The sequence below is a fragment of the Neolamprologus multifasciatus genome, chromosome 1 (genome assembly GCF_963576455.1).
Source record: "Neolamprologus multifasciatus chromosome 1, fNeoMul1.2, whole genome shotgun sequence".
NCBI lineage: Eukaryota > Metazoa > Chordata > Actinopteri > Cichliformes > Cichlidae > Neolamprologus > Neolamprologus multifasciatus.
Window position 1 is genome coordinate 4335669 of NC_140439.1, and position 15863 is coordinate 4351531.

At 41.8% G+C, this 15863-nt stretch overlaps 1 protein-coding gene and 1 long non-coding RNA gene across 2 annotated transcripts in view; both read right to left on the bottom strand.

Annotated features, from left to right (window-relative positions):
• dis3l (DIS3 like exosome 3'-5' exoribonuclease) overlaps positions 1-15863 on the bottom strand; it is a 49239-nt gene that overhangs the window by 6535 nt on the left and 26841 nt on the right. The window contains exons 10-17 of the mRNA XM_085154546.1: positions 13537-13784; positions 10014-10106; positions 9643-9931; positions 7038-7273; positions 5126-5280; positions 4785-4963; positions 4549-4694; positions 3068-3239 (exon numbers count right to left, since the gene is read on the bottom strand). Coding sequence (XP_085010672.1) covers positions 3068-3239; positions 4549-4694; positions 4785-4963; positions 5126-5280; positions 7038-7273; positions 9643-9931; positions 10014-10106; positions 13537-13784 — 1518 coding nt within the window. The remainder of the gene's footprint in view (positions 1-3067; positions 3240-4548; positions 4695-4784; positions 4964-5125; positions 5281-7037; positions 7274-9642; positions 9932-10013; positions 10107-13536; positions 13785-15863) is intronic.
• LOC146525159 (uncharacterized) lies at positions 291-2471 on the bottom strand. The gene is made up of 2 exons (XR_014873545.1): positions 2140-2471; positions 291-786 (listed from the first exon to the last, which is right to left on the bottom strand). It is a non-coding gene; the product is annotated as an uncharacterized LOC146525159 (long non-coding RNA).

Here is a 15863-nt window from a genome sequence, read left to right on the forward strand (position 1 = left end):
CTGGGCCTTCTCTATTGTGGCTCCAAAATTATGGAATAATTTGCCCGTGCACGTTAGAGAGGCCCCTTCACTGTCCACTTTTAAATCACGTCTTAAAACCCACTTTTATTCCTTGGCTTTTAACCTCAGTGAGACTTAGTTTCTCTTTTAATCGAAGTAGTTATTTAATTAATGATTTCACTCTTCTTTTATTTGGTTTTTACTTATATCTCATGTAATTTTATTTTACAATTCCAATGTACAGCACTTTGTGTCAGCTGTGGTTGTTTTAAAGGGCTTTATAAATAAAGTTGATGATGATGATGATGATCTCTTTGTTTAATATGATCATAGCTTGACAGCAGTCAATGCTGTGGTGGACAAGTTGTGTTTGGGCTAAGGTTTCCAAGAGAGGAAAGGGTGAGTACAGTTTAAAGCATTGTAAAGTGCTTTGGGTGCCTTGAAAAGCACTATATAAATCCAATCCATTATTATTATTATTTTGTCTTTCTGAAATGAATCTTGTTTTGGCCACATGTGTCATCCATCAGTAAGCTATGTTGTTAGCGTTGCCTTTGCCCTTTGACATTTATTATCCCAGGATAAATCCATGAAAGAAAGAAAAGATGTTGATAACAGTGGAAGCAGCAGACCTCTGTCACTTTTTCATGTCTTAAAGCCAAAGATGTGAGAATAACAAACTGTTACTTCAGTTTATTTTTGTTAGCTAACCTTAGGGTAATGTTTCCTGCTCTTTTTGCTTAAATCACATGTACTTATTCCTCACAATCATCGTGTGTAACATGCCTGAACTTAGAGCTGGGCGATATATCAGGGGGTATCGGGGGTGGCTGTAGCTCAGGTGGCAGAGCGGATCAGCCACTAACTGGAAGGTCGGTGGTTCAATCCCAGGCTGCTCCAGTCTGCATGCCAAATATCCTTGGGCAAGATACTAACCCCATGTTGCTCTCCGATGCATCCATCGGAGTGTGAATGTGTATGAATGTTAGCTACTGCGCACTTAAGCTTAGAAGTGATTGGGTGAATGAATTAGCTGTATAAAGCGCTTTGAGTGCTCGGACAGAGTAGAAAAGCGCTATATAAGAACCAGTCCATTTACCATATCAAGTTTTTAAAAAATATCGATATATTTTTATACGAGATATAAGATGTGACAATATCCTTTATATCGATATAGTCTATGTTACGTTATAACTATACTTGTGGAGCCTCTCTTTTGTCTTTACGCAACATTACTCGGCCTCGCCCCTCCTTCACTGAACACAACTCCCCCTCCTCCCCCATCGCTTCACCTGCAGGAAGCGACAAGATGGACACAGCAAATCTCCGTTAACGAGTTACTGCACATCGCCCCGTGCGTGGGGCTGGACGCCGTCAACGTGTTAGCTAGCTAACCACGCTAACGAGCTAACCACGCTAACGCCATGCAGCCCAGAGGCGCTGCACAGCCTAAAATCCTTTCATTTTCTCAAAAGTTGACAGCGCGCCTTATGTATGAATTCTGGTTGTGCTTGATGGCGCGAAGCGATTTTATGTGGTACACAGCGCTCAGCAATCTGTCAAAAAATGTTTTAGTACGACTTTGGTAATCCATCAACCGGTGCAGCACCGTAGCTTACCAGAGCATTACGGCTACTGAGGAGCCTCGCGGAGTGATACGTACTGTGCTTCAACGTAATATTACCCTACTGTGTATAAGGACCATAAATGGCACCTGTTAAGAGACGTGGTTACGAAGAGGATTTCAAACTCCAGGCTGTCAGTCACACAGTAGAAGTTGGGAACAGAGCAGCTGTGAAATCTGTCTTTGTTACTATGCTCAGCGTCTTTTAGTTTACATTTTGACTGCACAATTGTGAGCTTTTTGTTATGCACAAAAACAACATTGTTTTCTTTTATTTATGGAGCATGATTATTTAATAAATGCTGATAATTTATTTTTGAGTAAATTTTATGTACATCTATGCTCTATGTTAATAAAAGTGCCTGTGTGACATCTGGGACACAGCTTTGACTAAGAACTCTCTTTTTGTTCTTACTTTATGGCTTTAAAAAAATATATCGAGATATATATCTTATATCGCCGTCCAGGTAAAAAATATCGAGATATGAATTTTGGGTCATATCGCCCAGCCCTACCTGAACTTAATATAACTTGACACCAGTGATGGGCAGCAACGCATAATTAGATTACTTTTTTCAAGTAACGAGTAAAGTAAGGGATTACTATTGCAAAAAAGGTAATTAGATTACTGTTACTGTCCCGTAAACACGCTGCTCTACTGTGTTACTAAACCGCGAGTTTGTTTGCAAGAGTGTCTCATGACAATGACATAAGTGCATGCGATGTTTGTGGTAACAAACGTGTGCAGATCAACAATGGATCATTTATCGAGTGACAGCGTGACTGTGCAGCGTTTAAAGGCGTTTATGTGAAAACAATAGACAATTACCGCCCACAGTGCCCCCCCACCCCCACACTTATGTTTTTGTTTTCATATAATATTTAAAAACAATAAACTGAATAACTTTAAATGATTTATTTTCAGGAATCATTTTCGTCTCATTCATCTTACTGACGTTTTGTTACCTTGAGATTAGCAACCACACAACACTTTATCACAACAAGATCATAAAAAAGTATCTTAATGTTGGACCACAAAAGATCCAGTAGTCGTATGAACCTGTGAGTCATATACACTCATTCGCCTTGTAATCGGAAGGTTGCCGGTTTGAGCCCCGGCTTGGACAGTCTCGGTCGTTGTGTCCTTGGGCAAGACACTTCACCCGTTGCCTACTGGTGGTGGTCAGAGGGCCCGGTGGCGCCAGTGTCCGGCAGCCTCGCCTCTGTCAGTCTGCCCCAGGTGGCTGTGGCTACAATGTAGCTGCCATCACCAGTGTGTGAATGGGTGAATGTAGTGTAAGGCGCTTTGGGGTCCTTAGGGACTAGTAAAGCGCTATACAAATACAGGCCATTTACCATTTATATATATTTGGAATTGTCGCCTTTAGGCGTTGCATTACTGGAAACCTTCTAAAATGATTGATTATTTTTTTCGTGACTTACGGTGATGTGGTCAAACAGTTTGAAGGTGGAGGTGCCACAGCTGGAGGTGGTGGTAATGCGGTCCGGGTATTTTCGCACAGCGCCACCCTGCCAATCACAGGTGCCGTCCTGTCCCGCTACCACCACCAGGCCCTCTTTGTTCTTCAGATACACGGGCCCCTTCACACCATACCTGTGAACAACACGGCTGTGGTCAGAGGTGCTGAATGACAGAGTTACTTACTCAGTGATATCACCCTATTAGAGCACTTCGCTCTCGCTCTGCAGGCCTACTTGTTGTTCCTAGAGTATTTAAAAGTAGAATGGGAGGGAGAGCCTTCAGTTTTCAGGCCCCTCTTCTGTGGAACCAGCTTCCAGTTTGGATTCAGGAGACAGACACTATCTCTACTTTTAAGATTAGGCTTCAAACTTTCCTTTTTGCTAAAGCATATAGTTAGGGCTGGACCAGGTGACCCTGAATCCTCCCTTAGTTATGCTGCAATAGACGTAGGCTGCCGGGGGATTCCCATGATGCATTGAGTTTTTCCTTTCCAGTCACCTTTCTCACTCACTATGTGTTAACAGACCTCTCTGCATTGAATCATATCTGTTATTAACCTCTGTCTCTCTTCCACAGCATGTCTTTATCCTGTCTTCCTTCTCTCACCCCAACCAATCACAGCAGATGGCCCCGCCCCTCCCTGAGCCTGGTTCTGCTGGAGGTTTCTTCCTGTTAAAAGGGAGTTTTTCCTTCCCACTGTCGCCAAAGTGCTGCTCATAGGGGGTCATATGATTGTTGGGTTTTTCTCTGTATCTATGAAGCGCCTTGAGGCGACTTTTGTTGTGATTTGGCGCTATATAAATAAAACTGAATTGAAATTGAATTGAATCACTCCACCTGCTTTATGCCCTGTGATTTTAATCATTACATGGATTCTCCAGCCTTTTCAAAATGACCACAGGTTACATTTTAAGAAACTGTTAATATTGCATATCCCTGTACAAACACCACAAGCACGGAGAACACTGATGTTATTAAATTACACTTTCCTTGCAATAAACAAGCAGCAACCTCCAGAGGTTCGCTAAGCTAACGTAGAAGTGCCACAATTTCTGTGACAGACACAAGGCTGGCTCCAAAGCACCGTCCCTCCCACAGACTCAACTTCAGCAATGCAATTAACTTATTTAAAGTTAATTAACAGAAAAGATTTGGTGTTTTAGCCAATTTTCCCCGCTCACAATAAATGTTTAAGGAATTCGTTTAGTAAATTTATACAATTTAAAACTCATTTTTAAGAGAAAATAAAACTAGTGTGTATACTGTTAAATATACATTGATTAGCGTGCAATTACATCTTCCAACAAATTCATTCATTGTCATAAACTTTGAATTCGTCTATTAAAGATACATGAGTGGTTGGCTGTCTGTGAGCTGTTGTACAGCTGCATGAAACAAAGAAGACTGCAGAAGAAAACACAGGACTGAAGCAGGCTCTTACTCTGGGATAAACACCAAGACACCGTTGTCTCGAATGGAGTAGACAACAGCGTCAGCCACACAGCACGGGTCCGTCTGAGGGTCTCTTTCTCTGAAGAACAGACACTGAAACAGTGCTGTGGATCGCATTTGGGCTGCCTGCGCTGCCTGGAAACGAAACACAGACGTCAGCACAGTTTCTGTTAATATAGTGAGAGGTGAATCATTGAAAAACACGAACAATAAAACACCCCTGACCCTGTTCTTGCTGTTGACATGGTGAGCCATTTCCTCCACTTCTTTGTTACAGGCTGGTGCTTTACCAGATACGACGCCCCTCTGCATGTGCAGGGCTGCGGTGAGAAGGCGGTGCACGACGATATCTGCGTACCGACGGATGGGTGAGGTAAAGTGTGTGTAGCGATCCAGAGCCAGACCTACGACAACGAAGCAAATATCAGTTCTTAGTCGAATAATTCTTCACAAACAACAGACGTTGGATACGTGTGTGCAGACGTGTGATGGATGGACCGACTCACAGTCACACTGAAACTCATGGACATGGAAAAGCCAATAAAAGCTGTGCAGAGGTATCGTACCATAATGGTAGTATTGGTCTTGAGGATGAGCACCAGTGGAGAAGTACAGAGCCTGTGACATAGCAGTGGTGGCCATCATTCTGAACAACCTGTTCACCAGGGGGTCCTGGGGGTCCACAGCTCGGTCCAGTGAGGCAGCCAAAGCCTTGTTGGACCTGAAGGATCAGAGCCAGAGACCAGAGATGAGTGAGGTCTCTCATCTCAGCAGTCAGCGACACATACTTGCATCAGCATGTCTCTTGTCCTGGGACCGGTTCTGCTGTTGGTTTAAAGCAGTGCCCCCCCCCCAGTTAAACAAATAAAAGTTAACTGTAATAGATTACAGGTTGTAATTAAATAAATCACTACCTCTTTTAAAAAAACAGAAAAACAAACCATCTTTAATTATTTGACGTAGAGTTTTGTTTGTTTTTTTCCTGTGTAAGAATATTCAACACTGCTACCAAAACATTTTTCAAAAAATGCCTCTCTGTGCAAAACGGGTTTAAAAGCATTAGAGGTGGGAATCACCATACATCCCACGATACGATATTATCACAATACTTAACGCACGATACGATATTATTGCAATTTTTTAAAAATATTTTGCGATATTCAGATTCTGTACATAAAGCTAAACTTTATCAATATTCATTTTCTCTAATATCAAAGTCTCACACTCAGTCTTTCTCTCATTTCAGTTTGATTGTTGACAAACTGAACGGTTTGTATTACAGTCTAGTCCAACTTAACTGAATCAACCATCTGGTACAATTATAGCTATTCTGAACTATGCAGTTTATGAAAACTATGCAGCCCCTTCAGCAACTGAAGAATTTGAAAGTAAATTAAAACAAAATATAATTTTACATTAAATAAAAAAGTTTTAAACTTAATTAAAATAAAACATGTCTTAAATTAAAATAAGTAAACTGTCATGTTTATTGCTGCCAAAAACAAGTGAAACACATTTGGACAGTGAAGGAATATCAGGATTCTTGCTCAGAAAAAGGATCAACATGCTCTGAAGTCAGAGCACAAAAACCTTTTTGTAACAAAATATCAATTTCTGCTGTATCGATACATTATTAGCCAACAAAATATCACCATACTACACAGTATCCATTTTTCCCCCACCCCTAAAAAGCATAAACAGCTGTGGGATCCTGTTTGTCTGTGATTTGAAGCGGGGGAACAAACTGCGGCAGGATCAGTGTTGTGCCGAGGTCGCTATCACCGACAGGATGTGTTCCCCTGCGTGGCGAGCATTCGCTGGGCACGGAGTGTGGATCCAGGTTACGCCGCCTCCATTCCAAACAATCAGATGTGGACGTAGTGATGTTTTAGTTTTGTAAAAAAAAGCAAAAACTGAGTGTCGTTACATTACCATTCAGTTTAAGGGTTACAATAGAAAATTAAATATTTATGGTCCTCACGTGGTATCAGACGGATTATTTTAACAAACGAAGGACATTTTGCCTGATAATTATATTTATCCTGTAACTTTACTGTATAAAGAGCTAAAAACTCCAAAGTTTCAGGAATAGTTTGTCGTTATAAGAAGTGTTTGTGAACTAAAAATCAACAATGTGGGATCCTGTTGTCCGTGATTTGGACAGCCCAGCGTGTGCTCCCGATGCTGGGGAAACTAATTCTGTCGGGGAGACCGACCTCGCCACGACAGCTGCTGTGAAGGTGAAGCCAAAGGCAAGATATGCTTCATCATATGTTCTAGTCTTTGGCTTGGAAGCATATTTGGCTTCAACCTCAATCTGAACTGAAGGAAAATGTCTTCTTCTTGTCTGACTGCTCATGTGACACCTCAGTGTGTCCCCGTGTTATCAAACATGTCAGGTTCACACACTTGTGTGTCTGAACATGGACTACAACATGCATTTCCTCAGTTTCTATACTGAACAGTCAAAAACATTACCTGGTGTCAACGGTGAAACCTTTGGCCTTTGCAGTGTCCACCAGCTGGTTGAAGAGCTCCTGTTGTGGTGGTGGGTGAAGCCTTAGAAGGGCCTGGCTGGGGAAAGCTTCCTGGATCTTGCGGGCCACCCAGTGGTTGGCGTAAATCATGCACTCTGCCACGGTCTCGTGGACCTCCAGGGGCTGACGAGGGACCAGGGCCGTAATGTTCCTCTCCTCATCCAGCTGGGCACCCACCTGAAAAGGGAAAATGCTTCTAACGTGACTTCAATGAAAAAGAATATGAAAATGCATCAGTGGGCCACATTTTACTACAGTTGACTTTAACTCAGTTGAACATGCACCACTCTACAGGAACACATCCTGCACGGAGAACCAAATGTGAATGAATCTCAACCTGAAAACAGTTCAGCTCTCTATCACACCAGTAAGAACAGATATAACAGGCACACAGCTCTGGTCATGGGCACAGAAACTCCACCGATCTGCTCTTTTTGTTTATAGTGGACAGCCAATCAGAAGAAAGTTAGCTTAAAGGAAATGTGCCTTAAAGAGAGAACAAAACTTTTTTCAGACTAAGGATGAACTGAGGCACCAAAGCACTTCAGCAGGAACCAAAAGAAGCCAGAAAGTTTGGATTTGAACACAGTTTTGGCCGTTTTATATAAAAGATGAAGATGAAACATCTGTTGTCCTTATCCTTCAGCACAACAGATGTTTCATCAGCGGTCAATAATCCAGCTTTGTCAAGATAAGAACTGGATTTTTGGGTGGCAGCTCAATCATTAAACATACTGTTAGAAATATATTGGTTTTTCCACGATCCCAGAAGCAACCCTAGAGAATCATTTTTACTTCTTATCAATATTCTGTGTGCGACAGCCACAACAGGAATGCAATAACCGAATAATAAATAAATCCAAGACATCCTATTAGAGAGCATCTTCTAGAACAACAGGAATTGTCCATATGAGGTTTTAACAGATGGCCAACCAGCCGCTGTGAATAAATGTCTGTGATCTAATGTGAAAACTGTCAGTGGTTTCACAGTGCAGTGCTTGGTTTCTTTATTCCAATATTCTCACTGAAATGACTTTCTGATAAAATGTTTTCTGCTGAGGAACGTGTCCTGCTTAGACGCCTGATTTGAAAAATAACGTCTCTATTAGACCGTACTGTAATTTATTATCAATGAAAAGAAATATATGGTATCTATCTGTAAGTCTGACGCCTAATTCTGTAAATGACACAGCAAATAAACCAAACTAAACATAAAGACCTGGAAGACTCCTGCGTCTAAATTCATTCAGTTATTGTACTGAGTCCTAAACATGTTAGAAATATGGTCTCTAACCAGATTCTTACTCTGGATGGCATTACCTTGGCCTCCAGTAACACTGTGAGGAACCTTGGAGTCATTTTTGACCAGGATATGTCCTTCAACGCACATATTAAACAAATATGTAAGACTGCGTTCTTCCATTTGTGCAACATCTCTAAAGTTAGAAATATCCTGTCTCAGAGTGACGCTGAAAAACTAGTTCATGCATTTATTACTTCCAGGCTGGACGACTGTAATTCATTATTATCAGGATGTCCAAAAAACTCACTGAAAAGCCTTCAGTTAATCCAAAATGCTGCAGCAAGATTCCTGACAGGGACTAGAAAGAGAGAGCAGATTTCTCCTGTTTTGGCTTCCTGTTAAATCCAGAATTCAAAATCCTGCTCCTCACATACAAGGTCTTAAATAATCAGGCCCCATCTTATCTTAATGACCTTGTAGTACCATATCACCCTATTAGAGCACTTCGCTCTCGCTCTGCAGGCCTACTTGTTGTTCCTAGAGTATTTAAAAGTAGAATGGGAGGCAGAGCCTTCAGTTTTCAGGCCCCTCTTCTGTGGAACCAGCTTCCAGTTTGAATTCAGGAGACAGACACTATCTCTACTTTTAAGATTAGGCTTCAAACTTTCCTTTTTGCTAAAGCATATAGTTAGGGCTGGACCAGGTGACCCTGAATCCTCCCTTAGTTATGCTGCAATAGACCGTGGCATCTTTGTCATCATTATCACTGACTACATGTTTATAGACCAATCTCCATTTAATCCTTAGTTATCATTAATCCCTGGCCCTTTTCCACAGGGTGTCTTTTGACCTGATCTCCTCCCCTCGGCTGTGGGATCCGTACATTACAATATCAAGTGTCTTGGGGTGACTGATACTGAATTTTCTAACCTGATGTCATCTGACAAAATGACCAAACACAGAGGTTAAGTCAAACTTTCACTTAGACAGAAGCTTAGAAGGGAGAATCTTCTGCAGCTGAAATGTGCAAGAAAGATAGTGGTACCAGTTTTTAATCTGCAGAATGGATTTCTTTGCACTGAAGCTTTGTGCAGTTTGTTTGTTTGATTCACTTAAGATTTATTGAATCATTTTGTGTCACATGTTAGACGTCAGTAATGACGATGTGTTAGACACTCAGCTATAACATGCTTACGCTTTCAATTAAGAACATGAATCTTAAATGTTTGCAGTCTTTATTTATATAGTCTTACTGTTAAGTACACACATAATACTCTATAAAGATACAAGAAACCAATCATACCTCCACTCCTTCCAGCTCCAGCGCTCCTCCTCTGTCCCTCTTTGCCCGAAGATGTCTGGCTACATGTGTGAGCATCTCAAGTGCCTCAGTGAGCTGAGCTAGCTTAGAACCCTTTTCCTGAGGACCCAGGTCGGCCAGTTCCGCTACCTCAACCTGCTCTCCGTTGAGCAGCGCCTGAGCCAGCTCGTAGTGGAGCTGATAGGAGGAGCGGATGAGTGTACGACCATACCAGACCTCTTGGACTTCGAGAGATTCTGCGTCAAGCTCCCAAAGCACGCTCATTGCATACCTGAATTTGAAAGTGTCAGTTACACAACTAGCATGCATTTTAAGCATATGAAAATGAAACGTGTGATGGGAAGTCTACTAACCTGTCAGCACCTCCCAGCAACGAGCAAAGGTCTGCGCTGAGAACAGCAGGCAGCATGTCGTACCTGCGGTCTGCCAGGTAGTAGGTTGTAGCCCTTAAGAAGTAACATAATAAATATAAAAAGGCAACGAGATCAAAGCAGCAGCTTTATCATCTGCTTTCTAATCAAAAATGAGACAGAATTTGAAAATAAGTACTAAATATTCAGAGTTCGTTCCACCTTTGTCATTTTCATCCTTCTGTTTATTAATAAATCAGGATGAAATAAATAAGCAAAATGTTCTTCTTATGATTTAATAAATATTCCCCATTTTCTGAAATAGAATTTAAGGCTTCAAACCACATTCATGAGATTTTAATTGACTTCTTTAACAATCGTGACACTCAAGTGTGGAACTGAAGGAGGCGAGTGGACGGGTGGCTGATCTGCACGGTGCTTTGTGGACAGCTATGAGATGTAAAATGGAATTTTAGAGTAAGTCAGAGAGAAAGCAGAGGACCAAAATTACATTAAAAATAACAACATAAAATATATATAGTAAGATTTCAGTATTATTTTATAAGTGCACGTTGTTAACAGTCTCCTCACTCTGCTCTCAGTCACTCTTCTGTACATGCTGCTGCTGCTGCTGCCTTTAAATAACGACATGCACTTCATGGACCTTCTTACTAATTTATCTGCAGACTACACTCACCAGCCTTCATCAGATACATTTCATTAGCACTGGGTTAGACAATTCTGCCTTCTGAACACTCATTTCTTCACTTCCAAGACTCAACAAGGTGCTGAATCAATTCCGTAGAGATTTTGGATTATAGCGAGATTACACCGAGATGACAGCATAATGCATTTGCTGCAGATTTGTCGGCCGTTCAGCTGTGATACTAATGTTTTTGGGCTGCTTCCCTGTCACATGGTGTCATCACTGCATGTTTCATTTGGCTCCAGCTCCCGATGCAATCCCAGGAAGGAAAATTTGTGGAGATCAAGTGCAAGCATTACTTTTGCAGCCCCGACCTTCACTTCATTTACTGCAGATATTTTTAACTCAGTTTTATTTATTTGTTAAATCATCATTAAATAAATCAGAACATGTGCATATATCTGTACATAAACACAGATGAATGTCTTCTTGTTCTATTACTGTGGTTCAACTGTCTCATCATCCTCTTTATTAATAAGATGCACTGAAAGCCGATTATAGACAAACCATTAACATTAAGCTAAGTCAAGGTCTGGAAAAAAACCTTTGCCATCATGTGCCCTCCGGTGTTTTCCTAACACCCTTAACTTTACAAAGGGGATCTGAAAACAAATGATGTGTGACACACTGTTCTTTACTTCTACCACTCAGTAGAATAAAACTAATTTAGTTGTAAGCGAACTCATTTTTCCTTTTTTTGCTGCATGACCTTCTGGTTGAATGTTGTGTACGAGTATGGCTGCCATGTCCCATAGTAATATATGTTTATGAAGGCCACAGTGAAAATCATTAAGGCTTTCCCACAGCGGGAAACATTCCCCTGTCCTGTTAATGGCATCGTACTCAAAATGAGCACAAGTTCTTCATAATAACATGGACCACTATTAGAGATGGACTGATCCGATATTACGTATCGGTATCGGTCCAATACTGACCTAAATTACTGGATCGGATATCGGAGAGAAATAAAAAATGTAATCCAATCCATTAAATATCAAAAAAGCACCTCACAAAACTTGCGACACGGCGTAACTCGGCTCATAACCGTAGCACGTCGGAGCAGTGTGGTCACGTGATAGAGCGGCTGTGTGTATTTGTAGCTTCGTTACCAAACCAGCATTTCATCTCCGAGGAAGTTTTCCCAGAGAGAAGTAAAGCAAGTGTGTAAGTTCATCTCTGAATGTTTGTAAAGCATTCCAGCGTTAAGCTTAACAACCGATATATGGAGCGACTGCCTCTCTCTCTCTCTCTCTCTCTCCTGCTGCTACTTCAATCGTGAAACTGATCAATGATCAGCTGATCGTCTCTCTTCTTTGTTTTTGGCCCACTTCTCACCAGAAAGAGGAAACCAGCGGCTGAACAACAGCAGCACGTTTAAGCTTGATAAGCTGTTGTTAGAATTTATTTAATATTACTTTCTACACCAGGATCTTTTTCTACGCAGCTGACGTAACTGTGCAGGGGCGGATCTAGCAAAGTTTAGCCAGGGGGGCCGATAGGGCATGAACAGGGAAAAGGGGGCACGAAGACATACTTTTCTTTCTTATTCTCATTTAAAATGTCTAGTTTTTAATAAATAATTATCTGAATCTTACACCCAAAGTTTTAATCTGATGTAAAATGTATAGAAGTCCATTACTGTATATAGTAACTGTTAAGTCTAATATACCCTAGTAAGCTGTAGTACTTTTTCCTTTGGGAACCATCTGTGCAGTCTGCAGTTCTGTTGAAGAAAGATGTTGAATCTATTTAATTATTCTTGGAAAATTATTTATTTCTGTGCATTTTTTTTTCACACTGCATCAAATTAAAGTTGATTACGTCGATTAAGCATCATGAGGTGGAGGGTGGGGGGTGGTTCCCTATTTTTTTTTTGCTGGGAGTTTGCAACCCTATTAGTTAGGTTGCTTAATATTTCTGCTAAGTACTCTTTAAAATACCAGAACAGGGAGGATGGAGTAGGTTTACTTTTATTAGATTGATCAGTTTTGCTGAACTATGAAATATTTTGGGTGCAGTGTATTTTTTACATACAGGTATAACAAAATAGCTTTAGTGTTGTTGTTTATTTAAACTTGAGTATGAACTTATACAAAATGTAGCAAGATATTAAAAAAACAGTTTTATTGATTAAAACACACTATATAGGATTCATATCGGTATCGGCAGATATCCAGATTTATGATATCGGTATCGGACATAAAAAAGTGGTATCGTGCCATCTCTAGTCACTATGTTCTGTATGTAGCAGGTCTCTACTGTGAGAACCGCGACCACCTTTTAGCACGACCAGCATTCGTCCATTCACACACATATTTATACAGCGTGTTAGTCTATACCTTTAAGCAGTTTCTCTCACATGCACACTCATGCACACTCCTGGATGCATCCATTAGCATCCAGGGAAATTTGGGGGTTAAGTATTTTGTGCAAGGTGACTTTAACATGAAGCCCGAAGGCACCAGGGATCGAACCGACAACGTGCTGACCATTGGTTCAATTCCTGGTGCCAGTGATACTTTCAAAGCCATAATGGACCCTGTGAAGTCCTTCTACATGTGATTAAATGATAGACATTTAAGGCTTAATGCTTCACATCTGTGACTCAAAACAGACACGAGCCTTATTTAAGGTGGCCCTCTGTGTTATTTATAATTGCGCTATAAGGCATGCTACTGATGCAACATTAATTCAGGCAACAACTTTCTTGCCTCTTTGTACTTCTGAAAGTTCCTCTGAACACAGCAAGATGCTGTAAGGTAGCTTTTCTTTTATCCTTTATCCACCTACTCTACCCAACCACTCCAACCAGTTCCTCACCTTGAACGTGCCTCCAAGTCTGTGAGCGAGCCCTCTTTGACAAAGTGAGTGACATCAGCGATGTGAACTCCCAGCTCCAGCCTTCTGTTGGGGAGCTTGCGTATAGACAGCGTGTCGTCTACATCTTCACAGCCGCGTGGATCAATGCTGAACACCAGGTGACTGTCCCTAAGATCCCGCCGCTCCGCCACCTCAGAGGCGTCTACCGTCCACGGCTTCTCCAGAGAGTTGACCGGCATCTCTCTCAGCTGATGGCAGACGGACAGGCACAGCTAAACAGCCGCATAGTCTTTTGAACTTTTCACATTTTGTCAATTTTGTTATGATTCTATACAAAACATCAATAATAATAATACATTTGATTTAAAAGCGCCTTTCAAAACACTCAAGGACACTTTACACAAAGACAAAGCAAAACAGTGTTTTACTTTCAATTCAATTCAATTTTATTTATATAGCGCCAAATCACAACAAAAGTCGCCTCAAGGCGCTTCATAGATACAGAGAAAAACCCAACAATCATATGACCCCCTATGAGCAGCACTTTGGCGACAGTGGGAAGGAAAAACTCCCTTTTAACAGGAAGAAACCTCCAGCAGAACCAGGCTCAGGGAGGGGCGGGGCCATCTGCTGCGACCGGTTGGGGTGAGAGAAGGAAGCAACGGTTGGAGCACCATTTAAGCACCGGCACCGTTTCAAAAGTACCGGTTTGGCACCGGTATCGGATAAAACCTAAACGATACCCATCCCTAAACAGAGTATAGATAAGGAATCTCTCAAATACTTCATAAAATGAGCATGTAGAAAGTGATCTAGCATTCTGAATGTTCACAATGACTCTCAGAGAAAGACCTGCTTCATTTTAAATCAGCCACTCGTGTGCCACGCCCAGAGTGCTGACCATTTGGGATGTGAAAGAAAAAAATCACGCTAAGTCAATGTTCAAAGGCAATGGTCATGGCCGGTAGTGGAACAGAAAAGCTAGTCCTGCCATTAATGGCCTGATGGGCCAGTATGGGATCTATAAAAATGAGAGACAGCTACTCCTCCCTCACCCTACTCAGTATCACTGGTATGAGGTTGAGAAGGGGAAAATGCATACAGGTGCCCTTATCAAGCAGGTGGCCAATGTCCTGAAAGAGCTTAGCCAAGTAAGCTGACAGTAGGGTGACCTCATTAAGGGTTATTATGGACCGAGCTGTCAACTTGCAAACCTTTTGGTCATATAAGTCTGTGAAGGTTCTCAGTCATCCAGGTCATCGTAGTCTAAGGAGCTTGCAAAGAAAAGCGTCCAAACTTCTATAAGTTCCTTGAAGACGTTTCACCTCTCATCCGAGAAGCTTCTTCAGGTCTAGGAGTAACTGGTGGAAAGAAAGGCTTTTGGCTCTTTTAAAGGGACAGTACCTAACCACTGGTACAGATATGTTGATGACACATGGGTCAAAATCAAAACCCAGGAAGTAGAATCCTTCACTGTTTACATCAACGCTGTGGATAAAACCAAAGTTCACCAGGGAAGACACAAAGGATAACAGTATGCCATTCCTGGACTTTGCCGTGCGTATTAAAGAGAACGGAAACATCAACATGAAGTTTACTGGAAGCCCACACACGGACCAGTACCTCCTCTTTAACTCCCATCACCCTCTGGAACACACACTTGGAGTAATCAGGACCCTACACCACCGGGCAGAAAATGTTCCCTCTAAGCCTGAAGGGAAAAAGAGGGAACACACATGTAAAGGAAGCTCTTAAAATGAGCGGGAGGATAAGAAAGACAGACGCAACAACATTGTCATCCCCTATGTAGCCGGTTTATCAGAAAAACTCTCCAAGCATGACATCCCAGTGTACTTTAGACCCAGCAACACACTCAGGCAGAAACTGGTTCATCCCAAAGACAAAACTCCTAAACACAAACTTAACAATGTGGTGTTTGCTGTACAGTGTAGCGAGGAATGCTCAGACCGCTTCATTGGAGAGACCAAACAGCCACTTCACAAGCGCATGGCACAACACAGAAGAGCCACCTCCACAGGACAAGACTCAGCTGTCAGAAGACAGATAGTTTGAAAGAGAAGTAAAAGAAGCCATCTATGTCCACTGTGAGCGACCATCTTTGAACAGAGGCAGCGGCTTACAACACCAATTGTCTGCCATCTATAATCCAGTTTTGAGATCCCTTCCCAGACGCCTCCACTCACATCCTGGGCCATCTGACCTCAGGAAATCACATGATAGGGTGGGGCTAGGATTCACAGTGGGTTCACCCGAATACTTGGCTGATTGTGACCCACACCCGCTTTCACACCTTGGCTCGTGTGATT